Source organism: Amphiprion ocellaris, chromosome 3 (assembly GCF_022539595.1).
Source record: "Amphiprion ocellaris isolate individual 3 ecotype Okinawa chromosome 3, ASM2253959v1, whole genome shotgun sequence".
Lineage (NCBI taxonomy): Eukaryota > Metazoa > Chordata > Actinopteri > Pomacentridae > Amphiprion > Amphiprion ocellaris.
The window spans coordinates 16,274,283-16,300,484 of NC_072768.1; the positions used below are offsets into that span (position 1 = coordinate 16,274,283).

Genomic DNA, 26,202 nt, shown 5'->3' on the forward strand with positions numbered 1-26,202 from the left:
GTGTGTTTGGGATCTCTCCATTTTAGCTTTGTCTATTTTTTTCCAAGTGCTGTTACAGAAACGACTTGTCACGTTTACGGACACGTTTCATTATTAGTAATAATGATGATAATATTGTACATCCAGCCAGACTGATCCATTTGCAATTACTGCGTCTTAATGAAAAGCGAGTCAGTCTTGTTTGCAGTGCAGATTGTGTTGACCTTTCAGGCAGCTGTGTGATTCAGGCAAAACATTACATGAAAGAGGCAGAAAATATTGAGCTCCGAGTGGAATAATTAAGCAGTATTACACCGAGTTCTCAGAACTCTGCTTATTTTCTTGAAATAAGCTCCATGACTAAAATATGCACCAAATAAAGTAATTCCTAATACTGTATTTCCTTCTGCCACTACAAGTAACAACACTAAGAAGACAATGAGTTGATCTAGATGTCAGCAAAGTGAAGGTTTGCTGCTTTGTTGAAATAATAAAATAACTGCATACTGTATGTTAGTGTGTGTAATCCAGCAGAACCCCAACAATATTTTTTAGAGCTATGAACTGAAGCATCCATAATATTTAAACACATCTGAGTTTATTGATGTATCTCTGTTTTTCATACAGGTCTTCGTTACATTGCACTCTGCTCACTTAATGGTTCCTTCATGCATCTGCACTCTTAAAATGAGCTTTCAAAACATCAAGGCACACACACACACACAATGATTAAACAGGCTCTCGTTAATCATATATCTCGTACAAATACCTGACTTGAATTCACACTGCTGTGAAAAAAACCCGCATGTTTCTTTGAAGCACTTAAAAATCCCAGATGCTGTCCTGTCGGCACAGTTGGTTTAAAGATGATCCCAAGAACCAGAGACAGTTGCAGATATCGAGTGTCTCTTTACTTAAAGCTAAACTGTTTGGTTTTTGTGACACCGCACTGGAAGACTACTCCAGACACGTCGGTTCATGCGGTTATATGGCACGTCTTCAGATGCTCTCCTGTCACTTCTGTATCGTGTCTGTTTGTGGATTTCTGTCCATCGTGTTTTCTCTGCTGCAGCAGTGAACCTGTCAGACGTCGCCCTCGTCCCGTATCCACATTAACCGCCAGTGATCAGCTTTTTCTGGGTTTGGAGAGAAAAGACACAGGGTTGAAAGGTTAATAATAATACTACCAAACATTAAGACAGAGGAGCATCATTAAACAAGTTGCAAAACACATTATAAAAATAAGTTAGGTTATCAGAGGGACAGAAGAAAGAAATAAAGAAATGTGTTGAAACATTGACTTGTACCTTCTTGGCGTTGTCCACACACTGCATGTAGGCCGAGGCGATGCTGGAGCAGGACAGAGTCTGTCCTGTGTTCTCCTTGTAGCATTTTAGTATCTGACTCTGCAGGTCTCCACACACTGGCTGGATGTTGAAACGCCTGAACGACAGAACGCACATTAACATCACTAACATGAACACAAAAGCAGTAACAATGCTTCGCAACACTGATCCCACTCTGCATATGTGAATCTAGTTTTCCTACAAAAACCCAGAACGCTGACTTACGCAAAGCGGTTGTGAGTCTCTTCTTTGCCCTTCTGGAAGCTCTCAGCGGACGCTCTGTAAAACTCCGTGCACTGTCAAAGTGACACAAACACCTCACATTGTCGTCAAAATAAATATCACAGCTGCATCATCAAAATGAAGAGAATTATTTACTTTCACTTGACTAGGGACTAATGATCCAACTGTGCTTTTTATCCCCTGTGTTGTTGAGTCTTACTGCCCCTCAGTGGCCAGAAATGGCAAAAGATTCTGAAATTTTATACGTCAGTGGTTTAAAGTGGTGGAGCTAAAAGCAACGATGCTGCATACATGACATTTGTCTGGATGTTTGCTCGTTTCCAGGTGTACGACTGAACCGACCAAACAAATTTGAGCAAGTTAAGCTAAAATCGACATTTGATGAGTCCTACTAGTTTATTTGGTGACTAATCAGCATAAAAAAAGTCTTTTGTAGAAAGTTTTTGTTGCTATATATGTATTGTGGTTGAAAAAAATGGTTAACACATTACACCTGGAGAGACAGTTTGAAAAGATAATAAAGGAGATGATGTTCATAAGATCTAAGTCTGACTGAAAGACAGATGGGTTGTGTTCGTTGTGAAGCATGCCGGCTGTGTGCGCTGCTTTTCAACTGACGTCCCAAAGGTCTGAGCCCAGTAGTGACGATTATTTTGAATTTGTTTCAGATTTATTTCAACAGTTTTGAGCGCAAACAGTATAAAATTAACCTAGGATCTATCTAATATTCTTAAATTCTGAAAATCCAGTTTTTCCAGCATGAGCTTCCAAAAGCTTCTTATGATGACTTGAATGTTTGGCTTTCTCACCCTTTAAGCGCCCCATAAATGTGTAGTGGTCGAGTATTTCTGAAAAGCGCTGTCGTGTGTTTGGACTCATTATCCTGCTGCAGTTTGATTCCTTCTCCATAAAGAAGCAAACCGGATGATGGAGCACGTCTCTGAAGAATGGAGAACTCCTCCTCAATCGAGGTGGAGTTGCATTTACATACATTCTTCTGTTACGACCACAAATTTCAAACGTAAATAGGACTTTTTCCATCATTTACAGTGAAATGCTGGCATGTCTTAGCCCACTCCAAGCTTTTGGCCTCATTTCACCTCTTGAGAAGTGGTTCAGAGATGCTACTCATCCTTTGAGAACACCACTAGACTGCTTTCTTTTGACAAGTCTTTTGCTGATTGGAGTCTTGCATGCTTTTTTTTAGTAACTTCTGTATCTGTGGTGAAGTTGCTTTTCTATCTCTCAGTGAACAGAGTTGGATGCATTGGTCTTTGGATAGTTTGGTCACCTTTGGTCCCCCTCAGAATCCTTCAGTGTAGCCTTGATTTGATGCTGAGAAAGCTGCTCTTTGTTTAGAATAATAACTCAACTCCTGACACCTTCAGTTAATTCTGATGCTGTAATATTTGTCGCACTATCATAATACTACTTAGTGAGCAATCATCTGCAAATCCAGGCGTTACTGCTTGAGGATGTTTGACTTTAACATAGTCACTGCCAATAATTTGATTGCTAATCTTGAAAAAAATGCACTTCTTCTTCTTGACATCCAATCATTTAAATGTTTTGAAATTCTTTCTTTTGAAAACAAATGCATTATTTACCTGGACTTATGATGTTACGGTTATGCTCCAAAAACAAAAACAAAACATTATCCATAGCTAATGGTGGATAATTGCTTGTGTTTGTGTTTATCAATGTACTGTAAAAACTGTCACTTAGAGCCACAGCGGCTGCTTCAGTAAAACCTACACAGTTTCACTTCAGACTCACTGCTTATTGCTTTAACTCTCAAAAATGTTAACTAACCTTTGCTTCAAGTTTTGCGATATGTTCCTTGTAGAGAGCGTCTCGTTTCTTCAGCTCTTTCTCTTTCTCCTCCAGCTGATGAGCCTGCAGGAGTTTAAACATCGGAGGAGAACATCAGCACAGCTCTAAAACCAGCTTGTTCATATTTTGTGGACAAAAACACCCAGTTTCCATGTGGTCACAAATTATTTTTTGCCTTGTTTTCAAAGAAAGAAACAGTGGTTGATTTAGGTGCGATCAGTGCAGAATGAAAGTAAAAGAGCGAGACACGCATGCATAAAGTCTCCCCCGTCTTACCTTCATCTCCATCCACTGAAACAACAACAGGGCAGGAAAGAAAAAGAAGCACAATAAGAGGAAGAAGTTCACATTTACAAGAGAGATCCTGACATGCAAAAGTCATGCGTGTGTTCTTCTGCTTACGTAAAGCTGCACCATGAGCCTCTCATCCTCGGTCTTCATTCGCTCTTTGGTGATAGAGTCCGTCAGCTTCTCCATGTAGGCCGTCTTCTCCGCCTCCAGAGTCTTCTTCACCTGCTCATCCACCTGAGCCAGAGCTGCTGCCTTCGCTTCTGCTCGAGCCTGAGCCCTGATCTCCTCCAGCCTTCACAAATCCCATTAATCAATTAGCTGATTAGCAGACAATTCATTGGCAGCAGTTTGTGCTGGTTACAGCTCCAATGGGAGGATTTCCTTGTCTTGTGAACAGAATGTTTTGGGGCTATGGAGGTTTCCTTGACATGTCATTGACAAAATCAAAACTATATTTGAGATTATGAAAAAAGTTAGTTGCAGTTCTAGACTAAATACAGTGATGATGCCCCCCCCATTTTTTGCTTATAAAAAGACTTCAGTAAGTCATTAGTTTTCAGAATATTGCAGATTCATTCTGCTTTACTGTCTATATGAGGCATCTTGAGTAGAAAATGTTATTCTGATTTAGAAAAATAACTTGTACGTTTTTAATTCTTCGTGTTAGACCAAGTCACATCACAGAAATCAGCCTTCACACACACATCCACAACATTTCAACAGAAACTCCGTAAAATGTTCAGTCTTGTGTCCTTACTGTAGCTGCAGCTCCTGCCTCTTCTGGTTGATCTGCTCCTCCAGACGTTGCTGCATCTCCTCTTTGATCTTCTGCCTCAACTCTTCCTCCACCATCTCAGGAGAAATGGGCAGGGCTGTATGTAAAGACAAAAGAAAAGAAAGAAATTTCGTTTTCGGATTTATTTATTTCGATTTTGAACTGCTGCTACAAGCCTGAAACCTGCATCAAAATGAAGCAGCCGACTTGTTTTTAAGAAAGTTCCTGCACAGCAGCAGCTCGACTGGTGTCAAATGAAACAATGAAACATCACCACCTGAAACGTGCACATCTTGGTGAACAGGACACAGCAGTCCATGTGATATGATTGCGACTGTAATACTGTATGATGCTGCATGAATGAGCTTGTTAATCAAACATGCCCCAGTGAGCATGGTGGCACTGAAATGCATCAGTCAACACCTGGTTACTTGAAAATATCACTAAGTGTGGTGATAAAGATGGGCCAAACTCACCTGCTGCAGGTGGTGGCACTGCCATGACAACAGGTACTTCATCTTCAACAACTGGGGGCAGAGTCAGGGTGATGGTGGGCTCCTCAGCAGGTGCAGCTGGTTCAGCAGGAGGTGGAGCTACAGGCTCTGGAAGGGGCACATTTACAGGTGCATCAGAGGGAACAACAGCCAGCTCCACACACTGACAGGGTGGAGGGGATTCCTCAAAAGAGAGCTCTGGAGCAGGAGGGGGTGCTGCAGCTGGCTCTGGAGGAGGTGGAGGTGCTACAACTGGCTCTGGAGGAGGTGGAGGTGCTGCAACTGGCTCTGGAGGAGGTGGAGGTGCTGCAACTGGCTCTGGAGGAGGTAGAGGTGCTGCAGCTGGCTCTGGAGGAGGTGGAGGTGCTACAACTGGCTCTGGAGGAGGTGGAGGTGCTGCAGCTGGCTCTGGAGGAGGTGGAGGTGCTGCAGCTGGCTCTGGAGGAGGTGGAGGTGCTGCAGCTGGCTCTGGAGGAGGTGGAGGTGCTGCAACTGGCTCTGGAGGAGGTGGAGGTGCTGCAGCTGGCTCTGGAGGAGGTGGAGGTGCTGCAACTGGTTCTAGAGGAGATGGAGACGCGGCAATTGGCTCAGGAGCAGGAGGAGGTGGAAGCAGGTCACACGGAGGCGTCGATTCAACAGCTGGAGCCACGACTGAAGGCACTTCTTCAGCTACAGGAGACAGAACCACAGGCTCAACCGGAGCTGTCTCCACTTGTGGAGGTAAAACTGCAGCTTCAACTGGAGGTGAATCCACAGGGCAGAGTGGGATTACTGGTGTAACTGGTGCGGACTCAACGGCAGGGGAAAGTTGAGCTGATTCCACTGATGGAGGTGAAGGAGCAGCAGATTCAAGAGGAGATGGAGCTACAGCAGCAGGCTCAGTAGTAGTGGGACATATTGGTATCACAAGTTCACAGGGAAGAGATGGAGGTTCAGGTGGAGCCACAGACTCTGGAGATGACTGTACAGGAGGAGGGAGGACGACAAGCTCGACGATCTGTTCTGTGATCAGAGGTGAGGTCGGGATTTCTGGCTCTACAGGAGGTGGGGCGAAGGAGTCAACGGGAGGCAGGACTATGGGCTCCGCAGCAGGAGGTGAAGGAACAGATTCAGGCTCCACGTGCACTTCGACTTGTGGAGAAGGTGTGGATGGAGGTGGAGCCGAGACAACAGGGTCGGTTAGAGGAGGAGGAGGTGCTGCAGGCTCCAGGGAGGTTGGAGGAAGGGAGTGAAACTTCACTGGAGGAGGAGGGATCAGTTTCACAGGAGGAGCTGGTTCCACTGACGGAGGTGGGGATGGAGTTTCCAGAGGAGGAGTGGGGAAGGATGAAGGAGGTGAAAGAAGAGGTAACGAGTGCTCCACAGCAGGGGCAGGAACTGGAGTGACCGTCGGTGTTTCTGGTTCAGCTGCGAACTGAGGACAGGTGCCCTTTGGCGACTGTTTCATCCGGTGGATGACTCTGTCTGACAGCTGAAGGAAGAAGAAAAATAATGATGAGCGCCACCGGCTTATTTTTAATCTGATAAATCTGTCTGCTGCTTTGTTGCTGTTGAAAGTTCTGTTTGTGCAGCTTTCTTTGTTTTTGCTTCTGCTTTGATGGGTAAAGAAAAACACCCAGAGCAGAGTTTAATACAGTAATAATAATAAAGTTAAATCAGGCTTACTTCAGTAATTCAGGTTTGGGTTCAGGAAATCCTGCAGGTTTGACAACAGTTAAAGACCTCCTATGTTTTTTAACCTTATTAATATGTCAATATGGTGTTTTTTAGATGCTGGAAGATGCATCCTAAGCAAAATGAGCAGTCAATGCCATGGCTGAGTATATTCACCTTGAAACTACAGACTTCCAGAGTCTCATATGTAACAAACACAAACTACCAATTCTGTCAGCTTGTAGGGTGAGACTTTCTGGATCATTATCCTCCTTCAAATTCCCTTCATGGTATGGAGTCTAAGCCATTTTACTAAGGCATGAAGGAAATATTGTTATGGACAAAAACTATTGAATATGCAACTCAGATACACGGTGGTGAGTTTTTAGGATTTAGTCAATAGGAACAACAAAGGAGAGGGACTTTAACATCCTAACACAGTAATCCAGATTAAACTGATCTTGAGAGGTGACTTTAGAAGAGCAAACCTTATTATCAAAGCCTGTCTTGAGGTAATCATGCAAGCTGAACCAGGACCAGCTTGTTTCATTAAAACAGCTGTTGAGATCAGTTTGGTTAATTTCATAAGTTTGAAACACAGACCTAATAAACTGATCACATCAGTTCACAACAGTCACTGACAAATAAACAAATTACCTTCATAAAGACATATAATATGGAGAAAGCAAAAATTAACATTAACATCAGAGTTCAGTGCATGTGTCTGTTCATTGCCGGGTTTTGCTCATAATCATAACTCTGTGGGTTCAGTTCCTGTGTAAGTACTGTGATTTTTATAAGCAGTAAATTTTACTGTGTAGTTTTAGAAGATTCAGCAAGATACCGTTAATCGAGGAAACATATTTTACAGCGAGTGGATCATTTGGATTACATTCCTGGGTCCATACAAGTGATACAACTACAAGTAAATGGTGGAAATGCATGTCATGTTCTGTAATTTTATAAAAATGTTATTTACTATGTGAATTAGTAGCATTGGTACACAGATCTTTTTAATATTTAAAGAAAAAACACTACCAACATAAAAAACCCCAGCTGACGATAGATGTCACAATAGAACAATCATTTCTTGTGTTACAATATTCCTGAAATTGTATGTTTAAATATGCAAATAAGGTATTTTCTATATAAAAATACACAAATTTGCTGCAACAAAAATGTGAATGTTGGATTAAGTCGGCTTCAAAGTTTTTGTTTCACAAGGGATTTTGGTTATTTTGTTTAATCACTTCAGAAATCAGAAACTACTGTCAACAGCCAGAAAAAAAATCTATATGCTTTTAAAAATATGAAAAATATATGAACAAACTCCTCGCTACAAATATTCAGACAGGAACAAACCTGGAAAGTTTGGTGTATTTAGATGCGACCGAAGATGAGATTTCTGGCTCAGAGTAGGAGCGGAAAAAAAACTAATGTTAAATAAACAACCTTCAAAGACAGAAAGATATAAAGATGTATTGTAAATTTTCAACAAATTTTTATTTGAAACCACTGTTTACAAGCAAAAATCTAACTGATAGATATCACCATGAAACTTCTACAGGTGATTACTTACATTAGGACACTGACTGTTTGTATTCCAAGTTTACAATACAGTTAACCTTATAGTGTACTTTGGTAGTTTTCTTTTCACTATTCTAAAAGGAGGCCAAAATATCCTGAAATCTCCAAATCAACCAGCGCACGAAAAACCAGTATCTCACCTTAACATCGCTGTTTTTTACTGAAAAATCGAGAAAATGTTTATTATCACTACAATGATTTCATGATTTCAACCTAAGAGGCTGCGAACAATCAGCTTATTGTGTTCCTTAAATCTGTCTTTACTTTGACAAAAGTAATTCTATTATATCAGCAGTAAAAACAGCTTGAACAATTGAAATGAATAAGCCATTAAGTCAGGATTGTACAATTACATGAAACGCTTCCATCAGAATGTAAAAAATGTTATTATTTTACACAAAACAAATAAAACATGGGGAATGTGTTGTCCTTTTAGGCCTGCAGTTCAAAATGCAGCACAAAATAAAAAGATAAATTGATAACCGCCTACAACAGGAGTGTCAAACATGTGGCCTGCGGGCCAAAAGCAGCCCACCAAAAGGTCCAATCCGGCCGCAGGACGACTTTACAAAGTGTAAAAATTACAGCGACGACATAAACTGCAAATTGTAAATTTGTAAAACTATAAATTTAAAATAATTTCTAGACCATGACCAGTTGTTCTGATCATAAATACTAGATTGCTCATTGTTCTTTTGTCATTTTGTGTCTTGTGTTTCTTTTTTTGTCCGACTTCTGTCGTGTGTCTCATGTCTTTGTCATTTTGTGTTTTGCTTTATTCGCTGTTTTTGTCGTTTTGTTTTTTTTGTCTCACTTGTGTTGTTAGTCTATTTTTTGTCGTTTTCTTTCTCGCTTTTGCCATTTTTTATCGCATATCCATTTTTTGTCGCTGTCTAACTTTTTCGTCTTTTGTTTTGTGTCGTTTGTCTCATATTTTGTCATTTTGTGTCTCATTTGTAGTATTTTGTCTCATTTTTATTGGGGTTTTTTGTCTTTTTTTCTCTGACTTTCATCATTTTGATCATAAAGTAAAATACTATATCGTTCAGTTCCAGGTACCTGTGACTAAATGTTTTGTGCCTTTGTAGATACTCTGTCATCTGTGAGTTGTAATGTGTAAATGATAAACAGAGGCATAATATTGTTGAAATTAAATGTATTTTTCTTAGGAAATTTCAGGTTGTTCATCATGTATTGTACAAAGATAATCCCTTAAATGTGAACATTTTCAGAATGTACTTTTGTTGCACTAAAACAACGGAAAAATTTGGAGTTGTCATTATTTCTAGGTTAATATGCTGTGATTTTACTGGTCACTTGAGATCAAATTAGGCTGCATGAGGCCCCTGAACTGAAATGAGTTTGACACCGCTGGCCTACAATAAGTATTTTGTAGCAAATCAGATATTTTGTATTAATGGTATCCAGATAGTTAGAAAATGCATCAGCTTTTATATGTAAATAAAGTATGTGTTTGTGCATGTTTTTTTTTAAAAATACGTTTAAGTCGGTTTGATTTAGCTGCAGATTTAGTTGAAGCTTTGTACAGAATCTGTAGGGATGAAACCAACTTTGAAGAAACAAACGCAAACTGCTCAACAATAAAAGACAGAAATAAAGCCTGGAATGACACCGTGTGATGTTTCGACTTGCATCTTATGTCATTTAAATTGCAATTATCTTATGTGCAATTAAAAAAAAAAAAATGTTAGCAACTGTTGCAGATTTTTCACCAATTAAGGGTTGCATTAATATACTTTTTTTGGTTCCAGTGGACCTCTAATGGCAGGTTTGCCTGCATAAGTAAATGATTAGAGTGAATAACTCATTTTATATAATTCTAAAGGTTTTTGTCATGTTAAGATATTACAAAAAACGATATAAGCAGAAGCTTTTGAAAGCAGAAAGTGTGTTTTCTGTCAGAGGTATTTACTGACAGGCTGTTTCTATATTTAACAGCGGGGTGACTGGAGTGACAACTAGCAGAGGGTGACTTCATGAGGAATGACAGAGTTTTAGTGTAAAACCAAAGGAGACACTGACACGGATGTCCTCCGTTTCTGCTCAACAAACTGCCTGCAGGCACCTTTAGTTTTCCGGAGCTTTCACTCACCCGAATGCCCTTCACAAAAGTGACTCCTCCGCCTTCTTCCTCCTGGGAGAAGTGACTCGGACTGTTTCCCCCCATCCCCTCCTTCAGGTGCAGGTCCTCGACTATCTCGGACTAAACAGATTATTTAATTCACAACGTGGACGTCCGCTCTCTGGAATCAGCCCAAACAGCCGCAGCTGACTGCCCTTCCCACCGCCGGGCGACAGCAACAGCAGCTCCCATTGGACGGAGCTCAACAACGCCTCTCCTGATTGGTCGACCGGCTTTTCAAGTCGGTGAAACGTTGAGGGAACACGGTGTCCCCAGCATGAAATAGTAATGAAACTTCACTGTAAACAGAAACAGCATGCATGTCTTGTGATGAGAGATGATCCTGCAGCAGCTCTGGTGGATCAATAATCTCCACTTGCAGCCATGTTTTCTTTTTATTTTCACCGGTCAGGGAGTGTAAAGATTTATTGTTGACAAAAAAATAACTGGTCCAACACACCTGAGACAATAAGACAAAGACACAGTGACTGAATGATGTGCATAAATCACTCCTCTATACATTCAGACAGTCTCACCGCCTCCAGCTGCTGCTCAATGGCTTCAGTTCATCACATCGTTGGGTTCAGTGCAATCCCACTGATGACCGTTAACATGGAGAGAGACAGCTGTCAGTTTTAAAAAATAAATATTGCAACTAAATCTGACACTATGAAAGAAAAGCACCATGGTTCTGCATCTGTGATGGTGGCTAACGTTAAATGACAGAAAGTCTGGGATTATTAAGTGTTTTTTGTTGTCGGCAAATCTAATGAAAAGACCAAAACCAACGATGAATGAATCCTGCGAACACCATGGACAGATTAGGGAGCTCTTGAATTATAATATATCCCAAACAGAGACACAAAATAAGAGAGCCCTAATAGCAACAACAAGATGTAAGACGGCAAAAGAGCCGTAAAATAACAATGAAGAAATATAAAACTACCAATATATGACACAAAACAAGCACAGAGACATAGAATAGCTATGAAGAGAGGGGAAACAACCAAATTGCGACATAAAATGACCAAAATAGGACAAAAACCATAAAGAAATACAACTGGCTCCCAGATAAACTAAGACAAAACTGTAACTTAATGAACAAAGACACAGAAGAGCCACAAAGAGGTGCAAAAATGGTCAAAAATGGGACAAAATAAGCACAGAAATGTCAAAAAAACCACCAACAACAAAATGAGAAGCAAAAGAGATGTAAAATGACAACAAAGAGACAAAATGGTGGTAAAAAGATGTTAAACAACTAAATGAGAGACAATAGACCAAAATGGAATATATACATGAGGCATAAACAGATGTAATATGACCACAAAAACACACACATTAGGAAGATGCACAGTTGGAGACAAAAAACAAAAATAGATCATGTCTGTATGGTGGGTGTGCTGCTCCCATGTGGGGCGAGTCTTTAAACTGCCAGTTACTCATCAGGCCTCCAATCAGACATTAATCTGAGTCTTAAAATTGACCCTAGAAACCATTAGGCCCCACAGTGTTTAAAACCACTTTAACTATTTTAAATAAATGAAATGATACAGTTGTCAGTGCTTACCTGATTCGCTTCAGTCACTCGTTATCATTACCCTTTACTCTGCTGCTTATTATCTTGCACTGCTCTGCATGAAAAAATAAAGAAAACAAACACCTGAAGTTGATGAAAATACCAGCTAAACAACTAATGGGCTAATCATTGCAGCTCCGGGCAAATCATCACTTTTTAAGTAATCTGGTCAAACTGCTGTCTGTCTGAGCAGAGAGTGTACCGGGGGTCGTTCCAGCCTTCTGCAGTCGAAAGGGACTTAATGAAAGTGGTGAGAGTGAATCCAAAAAACCAAAACAATGAGCTGAAAGAGGCTAGAAATCTCTGCTTTGCCAGTAGTCATGCGATCCATTACTGCAAAAACACTGACTACAAGGTGTTGAAGCAGCACCTGCAACAAGACATTCATTATTATTATTATTATTCACACATACGGATTCAGACAAGTGGGACTGCTATTCATTGTGAACGACATCTGTCTTTTCAGCAGTGCATCTGAGCTCAGCGGACTGAAAAAGAGCCTGGATGCACTAGAGGGGGAAGATGAGAAAGGCTCCACTTCCTGGAAGCATCCTGTGATGCGACCGCCAGGCCAGTGAGCAGGATCACTTCCAGCTCAGACACAAGCTTTGGCGTCGTTGTTGCCGTTATTTAAACAGCAGATGTTGAGCTAAAATTCTTTCCAATAGAGAAATAAGACAAGTTGAACTATTGTGTGTTATTATATAAACCTACCCTACTAATGTAAATATACATGTTAAGACATTGCAGTATGAATATATAAATTAACCTGATTCATTTAAATATTACTATTAAGACCCTGCAATATTATATATAAAATACAAACTTAGTGGAGTATTCTAAATATTAAGGTTATGATCTTACAAAATTATGCATTGAAACCCCAACAGGTTCAACAAGCACAGGGAGGTAAACAAGTCTGTAATTAACACTGCTGTGTGCTCAGGGAATAACACTGTGTAGAAGGTTTGGCATTTAATCCAGACAATGATGTGTTCAATACAACGAACCCCCAGAACTTAAAAACTACTCTGCATCCGTATGTGTGAATGTTTTGTAACACCTTGGTTTTGGTCTTTTCATGGGATTTGCTGACGAGGATAACAAAACTGACCATCAGCATCATCCTGTGAGCCGCTGCGTGTCCGTATTCATGTGTGGTTCTGGTGATGCAGGATCGAACGTGAAAACAAAAACGTTCTCAACTGTATAAAACTGCTGGAGGATAACTGAACAAAACCTATTTCTAAGTCCAACACAGTGGCTGGTTTTCTACTCCACCGCCAGTCTCTGCTCCGTCACTCGGCCTTCTTCTGCTGCTTGGCGTCGGCTCCACGCAGCGCCGCCTGCACGCTGCTCCACACCTCCGTGTACAGCAGAGTCCCCAGAAAGACCACCGCCGTGCCCACCCAGTGCCAGGCGGTGAAGGGGTTTTGGAAGTAAATGATGGAGAAAATGAGGCTGAGGAACTTTCTGAGCGTCACCACCAGAGTGACGGTGAGCGAGGCGCACTCTGTGGTCAGGATGAAGACGCCACGGATGCACACGTACCTGAAGGGAAAGTTAAAGTCTGCAACAAGACGGGACAAAATCTCCCAATTTAAACTCATTCAGCATTATCATTGATGCTTTTTGTGTTATTTAGCAGCGTAAGTATGATGGCACCACAATCAGCATTTATGTTTTTTTGCAGCTGCACAAGAACTTCAGCCAAATAAAAAAAAAAATTCATCAATAGCAATAAAAGCAAATGCAGTAGTAGCACTTGAATTGATGCTCAGAACCAGTCTTTCTGCTTTCAGCCTCTCTTCACTAGCGCTGTGACTCATGGTTATTTTCATCTGATGGTTATTTTCTCAATTAACTGATTAGTTGCTTGATCAATAAAATATCAAAAAAGGGTGAAGAATGACAATCGGTGTTTCCCAAAACCTACATTATATCCTCAGAGGAAATAATAAAATGAATAAAATATTCAAATTTTAAAAAGGTGGAATCAGAGAATTTTGGCTATTTTTGTATTAAAAAAAAAAAAAAAAAAAAGACAGATTAACTGATTAATCAGAATAGTCAGGTCAATAAATACTTTAGCTCTATTTGTCACAGGTGGAATTCATCTGCAGTCTGAGCTTTAAACAGATCATCCAAGTTCAGAATCAGGAAAAAGCAGGTTGGGGACGATTGTAATGGTGCATTAAACGTTACAGTGCAGAAACCAATGCAAACAAAGTGCAAAAGCACTTGGCAGGATACTGTGTGATGACATTGATCAGCAGGTAGATCCACAGTATCGGTGCACTAAATCCAACCACGGGGACGAACACAGGAGCTGCAAAAAAACAAAAAAACATAAACAAAACAAAAAAGACATCAGTAATATCTCCAGTCAGAGCTATAAACAGAGGCTCTCCAGAACCGATCGATGGAACTTACTGCTCTGACTGAAATGGATGCAGTGGTTGTAGATATCTGAGGCGAGTAGCAGGAAGCCGGGCAGAGGCAGGCAGTGCTGCAAACACATTAACACAATCAGTGCAAAGCATTTTGACACAGTTCCCTGAGAAAAAACACATGGAAACAACTCAGACGTGGCAGCCTGGTGGTCGGCACTCAAAGACCACTTACGTTATAGAAGAGAGCCTCTTTGGAGTGTTTTCCGTACTGCTTGTACAGCGTCTCCTGGAAAATACCCATCCTCGCAGACATGAGCAGAGCAAACGTCAACATGGCGATACCTGAATGAGCAGAAATCAGCAAAGCAACATGTGTTGCATGATTTAAACATGTCAAAGATCAAAGGCAGAGAATGGCCAAGAGGTCTGAGCACAAACTAATGTCTGTTAAAAAAAAAAGACCTCAGCAGCTCAGAACTTCACTGCTTGTGTCAAACCCCTGCTCTTTTTCCCCCACAGTCCCTGTTTTTCTCTAACCTATCCATTCACTGTCTTCCAGTTATCCAGAGTCACATTATCTCTCCACACCAATTTTCTATTTCCTCAAGTTTTAGATCTGTCATGCAAATATCTACTAAAGGCAAAATGTAGCCCCTAAAGAAAGCATAAAAAAATAAAAACACAAGACATGATGAACACTTCACCGATGGGCCAACACATACACTGGTACCACTATGGTTCTCCTGCACGTTGGGAAACGGCAACAACCTCTGAGCACCAACCAAAGCTGAAAACTGACATGTCTGAATGACAGAACGCCATTGCCTAAACAAATTAATGAAGCAGCAATGTTATATGTCTTAAGGCTACAAACGGTTTATGCACTGAATCCCGTGAACTTGTGAACAGACTTTGGGAAGCCCAGACTGCATCTGGCAGGACTATGATGCCCGACGTTAATTGGTTTTCTGACTGCCACCGTCCCTTATATCTGGATGTTTTTGCTGTGGCAGCGATGCACACCATTTTACAAATACGTTTTACTTCCCACAACCTTCTGTGATATTGATTTATTAAAGTTCTGCAAGAGTCACATACCGCCAGCAAATTCTGTGGTTCTAATGAGCTCAGTGAGTTCCTCCACAGCTAAAGTAGACGCATCAGAACTCATCACCGCTCAGGATGATTGTGATTGGTTTAAACAAGCCAGAGGTTTTTGACTCCCTGTAGCACAACAATCATGGGTGCTGCCAAACTATTCTCCAGCCCTGTCACTGTGTAGAGATAGGTGGATAAGGAAGACCAGCACTGGCTTGTCACTTATAGTTCGACATGTACACTGGTGCCAAAATATCTCTAATAAGCTAATATCAGTCAATCAATAGGTCCAACTCTAATTTATTTATCCATTGATCTACCAGCCTAATCATGGCAGCATCACTCACCTATAAGCCAGCGTATGAAGGCATAAAATCCTTGATCTTCTGATCCTTCGCTGGAAACATTCTGCAAAAACAAAAACCAACAGTGTATCATTGCATGATAAAAATGTTGAAACGGCGGATTGTTAAAGAGCCCGTATTATGCTTACCGAGTCTCTCCCTTTGCTTTGGGGGGTGATTTAGCTTTTTTGAGCATATAAAAGCAAACAAAAGCACATAAAGCCAAACTTACAAAGTCAAAGGAGTCATTTTCTCCTGAACTGCTCCTTACTTGTCTAAATCATCTCTTCTGAAGCTCAGGTTTTTCTTTGATTACTTATTACCTCAACCTGTTACATACTTGAATGTCCCAAAACACTAATTATGAACCTGTATATGTGCATTATAGGGGCTCTTTAAGACTGCAACCAGTAACACAGTGTAGAAAATGCAACATGTTTGGCAGAGGACTCACCACTTGTTTGGCAGACATGATGGTGCAGATGAAGATACCAGCTGACACTAAAGCTATAGACAGATATTTACTGGCTGAATACCTGCAGAGAGAGAGATGAATGATTGCAGTCAATCTGCACGTAGATCTACAGGGATGCTTCTAACTAGCAGGCAAGACTTGAGGCAAGGTTACCTTTTCTTCAGGATGATTATTCCCAGGATCATGTTAGCGATTAATGATCCCTGCAGAGAAATGAGACAGCAGCTCAAACACAGGTCAGACTGAAATGGAGGAAATGACGCTAACAGGGAACATTCAAGAGGGACGGTAAATACCAGTAATACGTACTGATCTGAAGATCATGTGTAAAGGCATGGCGATGTTGAAGTTGAGGGCGTAGTTGTTGATCACACTGACGGTGAAGAACATCGTCACCATGATCACATAGTTACTGGAAAAGAGAGACAGAAATACGGAGATTTTGCGTCAGTTCTCCTTTTAACCTGCAGCAGGAAAGGTCAGACCTTTTTCTATTGATTTTTTTTTTTTACCTGACAGGGATTGCTGGTTTCTTGCGTCCAAACTTTGTTTCAAAGATGAAACCTTCTAATGCGATGAATAGAAACTGAGCGAAGGTGACTATGTTGCCACATCCTGGAAACTCTCTGAAGAACACAAAAACAGATATTAGTCTAAAGGTGGAGCAGCAAAGATACAGTTTGTGCTATCACAGAATATGGAACACTTTCGCTCTAACTTTTTGACTCACTATAAACCAATTTTGAACACATTCATCAAAACATAGCACATAGTGAAATATAATTTGAAGTGCAAAATTTAATTTGAGGGGAAATCGCTTTTGAAGTGTCATCCCTACTCTGAAACAATCTTCTGTTCCACATTAAATCCTATATTACCTTTGGCAACATTCGTTTTGGTTGCCTGGTTTTACTGTACTTTTGCCTTTGCTTCTCAGCAAATATGCTCTATCCTTGGCTAACCAGTTTATGAGGTAGTACAGTAGAAATCAGTACACCCCTCTGCAACATCACTTAAACGTCAAACAACTCACGAATGCGTCACTTTACAGCGATTAGATCACTTCCAAGGTGTAAAATTGGGTATTTGCTCTTATGCAAAATTAACACTAGCAGCTTAGATTCACTATATTTTAACAGTCAACACCGTAGGAACCCAATACAACAAAAGTCAGTACACTTTTTATTACCAAGATTCAAATCATTTACTTTAGATGACTCATTTCCCTTTGGCAAGAAGGACGGACAGTGTTCTGCCGATCTTCAGTGGTAATCTTTTCAGCTTCTCTTGGCTGTAGGGGTTGTGTTGCTCTACCTGTCTCTAGAAGTTGAAGCTGTTTGGCTGGATTTGGGTCAGGCAACGTACTCGTTCAGTCATGCTATGTGACAGTTTCATGTTCTTTATAAACACGTGATGTTAGGAGTAAGCTTTTGATCATTACAATGCATCTGCCAGGTTTCTGCAGACTCAGCATCATCTTGTCACACAGAAATTCAGTTCATCTATAGGCAACCTTGTGCTTCATTGACAGGATACTGCCTCACTGTGGCAGTCCTGGTCAGGTTCTTGCCAAACATACCAGATACTGTCGGAGTCAGACACATTAATCTTGTTCTCATCTGACCAAACAATTTGCCTCCAAAAATCTTCAGGTTTTGTTTTAGGTGTTGAAGCAAAGTTTAATAATGCATATTTGTACCGAAAGCAAGCAAATATAGATGCAAGTAGTGAACTGTCCGTTTTAGGAACACAGCTGCTGTAGCTCTGATTAGTGGTACTTTTGCTCGGTTCAGGTGTGCTGACGATGATCTCAAATTTTGACATTTAAATGTTAACACACAAGGGGTGTACTAATTTCTGTTATATACTGTGTGTTTATACTCAAGATTTTGGGGTAGGTTTAACTCCCTTTATGCAGATGTGTGTCCTATTTCATGCTGTTGACTTTGGCCTTGTCCACACGTAGCCGGGTATCTCACAAAACGAAAATATTTTTCTACGATTCGGCCTATCATCCACACGAAAACGCAGATTTACGTCATCAAAAACGATTCTTTTTAAAAACTCCGACCAAAGTGAAGATTTGCGAATTCTCCGTTTTATGCGTCTGCATGTGGACATCAGTAACCGAGGTTTTGCGTTTCGAAACGTCACCGCCTGCGACAAAATATGTTCTTACGTCACATATGCGACCTGTGTTTACATTCGGTAACAGTATGGATGCTCTCACAAGGTTTTGGGCGCTGTTTCTTGTACAGGCGCTTTTTACTTGCTTGTTTTTACTACGTTTAAGAGCAATTCTGCCTCCTTATCGGTCCACACGAACGAGCCTGTCGCCATATTTCATATTTCGTGGAAGTGACGTTAGAGCCGGAAGCTTACTCTGATTGGATAGGATTTGGGGAACTACTGCCACCTAAAGGTCCGGCATGCTTATGAATGTGCTTAAAAACGCACTTATGCGGTTTGGTGTGGATGAAGTTTTTTTCTAAAAACGAGGTGGCGTGTACGTAAGTTTTTTTCTAGACGGAGGGGGCAGGATATTCGGTTTTACAAAAACCCTGCTACGTGTGGACAAGGCCTTAGTCTCTTTTCTCTCTTGTAGTTTGTGCTTTGTCCTCTGAAAATTATTTTTAATTTGCAATGCAGATGCATTTTTCTTCCACATCATCGCAGTCATTGTAGAATTCTAAACTCTTTAGTCATCTGGTGAAAATTAATCGTTCAAAGTAATTTTTTTAATATCATGCTGTCTCAGTCTAAACCTTAATATTTATATTTTAGATGTTAGTCTGGTAAATTCGTATAATATCTAACATTGTAAGTTTTTAACCTTGATACATAAATATGTCAGATCATTTGTAATAATAATTGTAGGACTTGTAAGTCATGTTTCAATTGAACACTTCAACCCAGTGTCTGTTGTTTTAAATGGGCTGTTTAACAAACTAGTCTTGACTTTTTCTTTCACTGAATGCATTTTGAATTAATTAATAACTGAACTCCCCATTAATATACACAAACAGTACAAGAACATGAAACAGCAACTTAATGAGAGCAGTGAGGGAGCCCAGACAGCTGATTTCCACCTTGGACGTCATGCTAATGAATCTCCTCCTTCCGGTTTAATACCGTAAAGTGTGGCGACAAGCCAAAACAGACTTCAGATCTGAGAAGATCTCCGAGCAGTAAAGTCGACGTGATTCCACAGACGGTGTAAGTTTGTCACTGACCTTACAAGCAGCTCCAGAGACACCACATTGCTACAACATCCGACAAATACAAGAACAATGGCGAACGCGGTCCCCATGACGACACAGTGCAAAAAGAAACTCGGTGTAAAAACGTGTCACTTATTAAACCGGACAACTACACGGCGCATATTTGCAAATGAGCAGCGGTTTATGTTTTAGAGGAAGTCTTCAGCTTCTACACAAACTCTTGTTTGAACACGTCTGAAACTGAGATTGCGCTCTTCCTGATCGCGGTGGCTCATGGGAGTTGGAGTCCAATTCTCAACATGACAAAAAAAGCGCGCTTGATATTTTACGTGACGAACACAACATCACAAATTATACACCAGTGCTGTCTGTGTAACAATACTAGGCGTTAATATTATTGAAATGTCTCAGAAATGATGAATTAATGAGCTAACGGCGTAATAACTGCGCAATTCTGAAGCGCTACACTCCACAACGCGCATGCGCAGTTTGTCATGTATTCAAAAGCGCAGTGAGCTCTCACTATGTCAGACTTTGTGGTTACCAGAAGTTACACAGAAGCTGATACAGCAGCAGAATATTAAGTTACTGTTCTTTGGACAGCCATTTGAGCAATTACTCCTTGATATAAACCATCAGTTTTCTCAACTTGTTAGGTCTTGGTCAGCGCTAGTTGGATATTTGGTCACATTAGTTCAAAATCATGTTGCACTTGTTGAACCAAATCTCTTGCTTGTCACTCCTTCAGCAACTAGTGGCACTTTTGTCTAACTAGTCCTAACTAGAATCTTATTAGTGAACCTGGGTCCCACAAAAATCTGAGGTAGTCATCTTCGTCAGGCACAAATGGTAGTGAGGACCCAACCCTGGTGTCAATACTCACTCAGTTTTCCATGTCCTGTTCCATCAGAGCTTGAATGGAATAACTGGTACAGCAAACAACAGAGACAAAGAATGTTGAGTAGCTTGACTGTGGTCTAAGAAAATAGACATCTGACTGGTAGAAACTCAGAGTTTTGCGGTTGAATCAAATGAATACTTAATATAATGCTATTCAGCAATACAAAACAACAAGAACATGTTGCACCATGAAAAGCTTCTTCCCTACTGCCATCACCCTAATAAACAGCTGAGCCATTCTTCTACACTTGTATAATATACCAATGGATATGTACATTATTATTTGCACTAAGAACAGCATTCTCTGCTTTTCACACTGTATCATCATCTAAGGTTGCAAGGTTTGCAACCAGCTTCATATGCTGCTTTTCTTTTTCCGGTGCCAGAAAACAAGTATAAAAGTATAAATCTGAGTTCACAGTTTTTCCCTAAAATGTAATAATGAAACATTTGCTTAGTTAAAAAAAAAACCTTCTTGATTAGAATAACCTGAAGTACACACACACACACATACAATTCGACCTTTATATATTTAAATTTGGAGTGGGTTGAGGAATGGAGGCCTAATTTACAATGTAGTCAAACATGAAAACACAAGATGTAGGCAGACAAGAAACTTAGATAACACTGACAAGAAAGATATTAAAGAGCCAAAGGTAGAAAAATATTAAAAACATTTATTGGAGCATTTAAGATGTAAAAACAGATTAATCAACTACAACGGCAGGAAGTAAAATAAGATGAAATTAGAAACCAGATTGCCCAAAGACTAAAACTGAGTCAAGCTTTACATAGCTCTCTCCATGTTATTCAAGGTTGTAGGTGTAAATAAAGCAATAGGAAATAAAACTGGACTTTTCAAGCTCAGTACAAACATCCTATACCTACAGTTTAATACAATTATTTGAACAGGTATGGTAAGAAGTCATAAAAAAGACAACAATGAAATAATAAAAGGGGGTATATATGGGGGCCTTATATATAATTAACACCTAGTGCATATCATGCCTTACAGAGATCATCTGACCTCAACATAAAGCTTACAGGGATTAGTATTGTAATTATCACCAGCAATAAATTATTATACATAATGAAAAATAAGACTCTTCACAGCCCATGTATACATGTATTCAGATTCAGATTCAGAAAACTTCATTTGTCCCCAAGGGGCAATTAAAAAAAGGCACGCAGAGCAGGCAGTGCAGCAATAACATAAGAAATTGAGTTTAAAAAAAAAAAAAAAAGTAAAAAAATTAGAGATAAGTAACATAAATAAAACAAGTAGGGATAAATATAGACACAAATATAGAACAAGTAATAAAATAAGAGTAAAAATACAATGAAAAGAAAGAAAAAATAAAAAACACAACTTAGTAACATACTAGTGCAAATACAGATGAACAATGTACACAGGTGCAAATTGGCAGTGAGGTAGATATATTAGATAAATATATAACATGTCACCATCATCCAGCACTGATAGAAAAGTTACCTCAACAAGTGTTTTTCTGTCATGCAGTACAAGTCTTGTAATACATAAAGTAGAAACCATTTTTTGTTGTAATGTAGCCACCAGTATAGATACATGATATTTAAATATTAGCTTTGAATGTTAACTTACAAGCAGGTAATTTAAAATTCTGAGAAAAATGTGAATTGCTAAGTTATGACTGAGTAAACAAAATGACTTTGATTTATTAAAAAAGTAACGTCTATAAAGCGAAAATATAAAAGCTTTCACAATCTTGTTCATTAAATCTAGCCTAAAACTGTTTTATTTTCATAGACTGAGCATGGTGATACACTTGTATGCAGTTTTTGTCACAACAAGCACTTAAAAAAAATCTATTTCTAATTTTTATAGAATAAAAATGGCTGTGACGCCTGATGTATCCCTTTACATACAGATGATCAAATCAAATGGAACAAATTACACACCAACACAGGGTGAAATCTGCTGCCTGTATGCTGACCTACATACCAGCTGTCACATAGACGATCTCTGCTGGAGTACGTGGCTCCGGCTGACGTAATGACGTAACAGACCGCGAGCTTCGCCGCTGTAGCATCAACAGTTTAGTTAGCCTGCTATCAAAAGCAGGAAGTTTCAGTCGTTACGGGCTGTGTAGTTTGATAAATTATCCAGCTGCTGCCAAAATGATTTCACTTACGGATTCACAAAGTAAGAGCCATTTCTTTATTATAATTTTTTCCCCGCTGTTCTTTGTCTCGGCGGTGTTTCTGTGTGAAACCGGGTTTAGCTCGAGGCTAACGGTTCAACACGATTGGCTGAGAGCGTCGTCACGTTACACGTCAGTGAGGAATATTTACAATGGAGTGTCAGTCTGCGGTCTGTGCATTTAAAATACTGAACATATATAAGCACGTAGGGTTTTATGTTGCTTTGGCAGTATTGCTCCTCGAAACTTTAAAACCAGCAAAGCAAACTGAGTTGAGCTGAACGTATACACCCACAGGTTTCTGCTGTTTTGTCTTGCATCCTCAAAGAAAATCTGTGACTTAAGGCTTGCATATATTTACAATAAAACCTAAGATTCCATGCTTTTATTTGTGTTTATAGTGCTCTCCAGAGGCAGTGTTGAGATGGGGGCTTACACCAGTCCAGCAGTATTTAGATTTTGACCTGAAATTTTCCAGTTATTTCAGAGTAAAATACATTAAAATGTGAGACACTGTGTTCTAGGCAAAATAAGATTATCCCAATATGTTTCTACCCTACGTTCATGTTCCACATTATCATTGAGCACGGGCTTGCACTCACTGATAATGTGAGAAGGTCCAGGAGATGAGATGAGATAGATAGATACTTTATTCATTGGGGAAATTTGAAAAAAAAAAAAAAAAAGTCCAATGACACAATACCTCAAATAGCTAATAATAGTCAGACCAAATCTGACAACTGTATTGCTGACAAAAAAGTCTCTCTATATACTACAATGATAGCTTATCTAACTACAGCAAGTTACAATTAAACTATAAAACGTTTAAGCATTGCTACTCAGCTACCTGTTGGCATCTTTCGCAACTTACTTAATGATGAGAGACTCTATATACTATATATAGTTATGGGAACCATCCATACACATATATACTACTGCAAATATCCTGTGAAATGGAAAATTCTCAGATTGGGATGAACAGATTCAGAGCTTGTTTTTTTTCCATTTTAGTTTTGATAAATGAATGAAGAGGTTAGTGAATGAACTTGAAAAAAACTAGTTAAAACAACAAAGCAAAACAGAAAAAAAAAACTGATTAAAGCATATCATTAAAACTCATAGGAATCTCCCCTTAACTTGCCATGCTTCTTTAAATGTTTTATTTATTTATTTTTAAATTGACATCTTGTTTACAGCAGTGAATGATATGATGTAACCATGAGGACATAACTTCTTTGCTCCTTTAAATCCACAGAAATTGGCATGGGGCTGACTGGGTTTGGCGTGTTTTTCCTCTTCTTTGGGATGATGCTGTTTTTTGATAAAGCTCTCCTTGCCATTGGAAATGTGAGTTGATCAAACATGCACATTGTGACACCGTGTGAAAGTCTCTCCCATGTGACCTGAAAAGCACCAGACTTGTGATGTTGTTTGTTTCCATGCAGATTCTGTTTGTCTCTGGTTTGTCTTTCGTCATCGGCCTGGAGCGGACCTTCAGATTTTTCTTTCAGAGACACAAAGTAAAAGCCACCAGCTTCTTCCTGGGAGGAGTGCTCGTGGTTCTGATCGGCTGGCCGATTGTTGGAGTTGTTCTGGAGATCTATGGTTTCTTTCTCTTATTCAGGTCAGTTCAGAAAGAAAATACCTCTTTGGCATCATAATGAATTGTTACGTCTCATCTCATTCTTGCTCTTTTCAACAGGGGATTCTTCCCAGTGGCAGTCGGATTCATCCGACGAGTTCCTGTGCTCGGGTCTTTGCTCAGCTTACCAGGGATCAGTACGGTGAGTATCATGACAATCAATCAACCACACATCGCAAAATATTAATTGCTTTCATGCACTGGAGATTTCAACTTGATTGACAAGTCTAATTCATCACAGATAGAATTATGTCACATTTTTTCCTTTTGATTGTGTGTGTTAATGTGATTGAGGAACTTCTAATTTGGTTGTAGCCTCAAAAGCTGCAACAATATCCTATATTTGCAATTCAGAAAATAAATACAGTGGATTTACAAGCTGTTATACCACCAATTCAAACACTAAGTACGATGACTTTAGTCAACAATAGGTGAAAAATATGCCCACTACTACAACCTCATCAAATATTCACGTTTGAGAAGGTGAAACCAGAGAATTGTTGTTTTATGAGACATGACTAAGCCAATTAATAATCCAACTATTTTCAGATTGATCTCATTAATAAGTGAAGGAATTTGTGTGTGCTCATATTTCTCAACAGCTGTACATCTGATCAGTTTCAGTCTTGGTGGGTGGGAAGTGCTGTATCAAGTCAGTTGAGTCAGTGAAGTAGATCGAATAAACGGTGGCTGTTTTGTGGGTCTTTGGGCTTCTGGCTGTCTGGATCTTTTTTTCAGAGCTTCCTTAATCTATTAGTGAGACGTCTTACATCATCCTCAACATTTCTGTATTTTTAAATGATCACTTCAAAGTTCTGATTCAGTCCTACTTGTAAATCACACTGCACTTCTCCCTTAATCTCTTTCAGCTGGTGGATAAAATTGGCGAGAGCAACACCATGGTATAACGTGGAGCTGTTCACATAATGGAGAACAGTTTCAGTATTTATCAGAGCTTCTAATGGTGACTATATAAAACTGGATCATTGCCACTTCAGAATTCAAACATTTCCCTGCACAAAAGACACAAGTGTATTTGTGGACGTTTGACTGACATTGTGAAGTTTCTTCTGTCAGAAGGAAACAGTTTTATATCTGACTGCCACTCAATGTTACCAAGAATTTTTATTTTTTATTTTTTTTAAGGCTAGAAGCCGGTTTATGTATCATTCCAGTCTGATATTTATGAACTGATAACTTGGGACCACTGGCGTAACTCAGAGGAGACTTATGAACCTTTGACAGCATCCACTTCTACGGATCGTGTGCCTCAACAGTCACTGAGAGAGATTTTTATTAGGTTCCTTGATGAAGTGTTACTTTCATTTTGTATTTTGAAAATAAATAACGTTGAGCTAAATGTTACAGAAATGTGAACCGTTGTGATAGAAGGTTTAAGAGGCTTGTCCCGGATGTGTTGTACTGTAATTTTTCTAAGTGCATACTTGAAATAAAGTGTGTCTTTTATAACTTATTGTGTTTTTTTTGCAGCAGAGAATACAGTTTTCTTTGCCATTGGGGATAATTATTACAGTATAATTACCCTGCAATCAAATGCAGTACAGAACACCTCTCATTGCTTAAGGATACAAATGTCCTTTACAACATAGACAGTTATTTTCTCACAAGTCCAACTTTTTGGTTCATGAATCTGAACACATCTGAGACATCAGAGATGACGTGCATATTTAAAATGTTACCTTTTATACAAGGTATGTAGAGGCCTTTCACAGTTTGGGTGAGAACGGTTTATGAATGTACAAAAATCAATAAGGTTCATTCCTGACTTCAGAAATTATAGTTACACAAAAAATAAGTACACCTCAAGGTCCACTGCATGCCTGAAGCTGCCTCCTTTGACCAGTTTTGTCATTAAACAAGAAGAAATAATAAAAAAAATGAATAAACTTCATATTTAATGTTAATGGCACTGTGTAAAATGGTTAATCATTCATTATCAGTTTTTACTGATGCTACACGGGAGAAGTAGTTGAAAGCACAACACTTAAGCTCCAAAACAGCTGGC

At 39.6% G+C, this 26,202-nt stretch overlaps 3 protein-coding genes across 7 annotated transcripts; 1 reads left to right on the forward strand and 2 right to left on the reverse strand.

The window, feature by feature from the left end:
* Positions 1–555: 555 nt before the first annotated feature.
* Positions 556–10,527, reverse strand: LOC111566800 (uncharacterized). Of its 4 annotated transcripts, none has more exons than XM_055009158.1 (10): positions 10,315–10,527; positions 5,565–6,432; positions 4,944–5,474; positions 4,450–4,564; positions 3,804–3,984; positions 3,678–3,692; positions 3,381–3,464; positions 1,551–1,621; positions 1,287–1,422; positions 556–1,115 (listed from the first exon to the last, which is right to left on the reverse strand). In XM_055009158.1, the coding sequence occupies exons 1-10, from the start codon at positions 10,387–10,389 to the stop codon at positions 1,092–1,094; spliced, it is 2,100 nt and encodes a 699-aa protein (XP_054865133.1). In that variant the 5' UTR covers positions 10,390–10,527; the 3' UTR covers positions 556–1,091. The 4 variants fall into 4 exon arrangements, with proteins under 4 accessions (XP_054865133.1, XP_054865132.1, XP_023123333.2 ...); XM_055009157.1 differs by having other exon boundaries at positions 4,944–5,504; XM_023267565.3 differs by having other exon boundaries at positions 4,944–6,432; positions 10,315–10,526.
* Positions 10,528–12,883: 2,356 nt separating this feature from the next.
* On the reverse strand, positions 12,884–19,709 carry slc35b4 (solute carrier family 35 member B4). The gene is made up of 10 exons (XM_023267560.3): positions 19,467–19,709; positions 16,746–16,859; positions 16,543–16,645; positions 16,387–16,436; positions 16,213–16,294; positions 15,762–15,822; positions 14,549–14,658; positions 14,357–14,432; positions 14,177–14,252; positions 12,884–13,474 (listed from the first exon to the last, which is right to left on the reverse strand). The coding sequence occupies exons 1-10, from the start codon at positions 19,541–19,543 to the stop codon at positions 13,222–13,224; spliced, it is 1,002 nt and encodes a 333-aa protein (XP_023123328.1). The 5' UTR covers positions 19,544–19,709; the 3' UTR covers positions 12,884–13,221.
* Positions 19,431–25,646, forward strand: golt1bb (golgi transport 1Bb). Of its 2 annotated transcripts, none has more exons than XM_055009159.1 (5): positions 19,431–19,449; positions 23,790–23,881; positions 23,980–24,158; positions 24,237–24,318; positions 25,046–25,646. In XM_055009159.1, exons 2-5 carry the CDS (start codon positions 23,798–23,800, stop codon positions 25,082–25,084), a joined length of 384 nt encoding a protein of 127 aa, XP_054865134.1. In that variant the 5' UTR covers positions 19,431–19,449; positions 23,790–23,797; the 3' UTR covers positions 25,085–25,646. The 2 variants fall into 2 exon arrangements, with proteins under 2 accessions (XP_054865134.1, XP_023123330.1); XM_023267562.3 differs by lacking the exon at positions 19,431–19,449 and adding an exon at positions 22,401–22,536.
* The last annotated feature ends 556 nt before the right edge of the window (positions 25,647–26,202 follow it).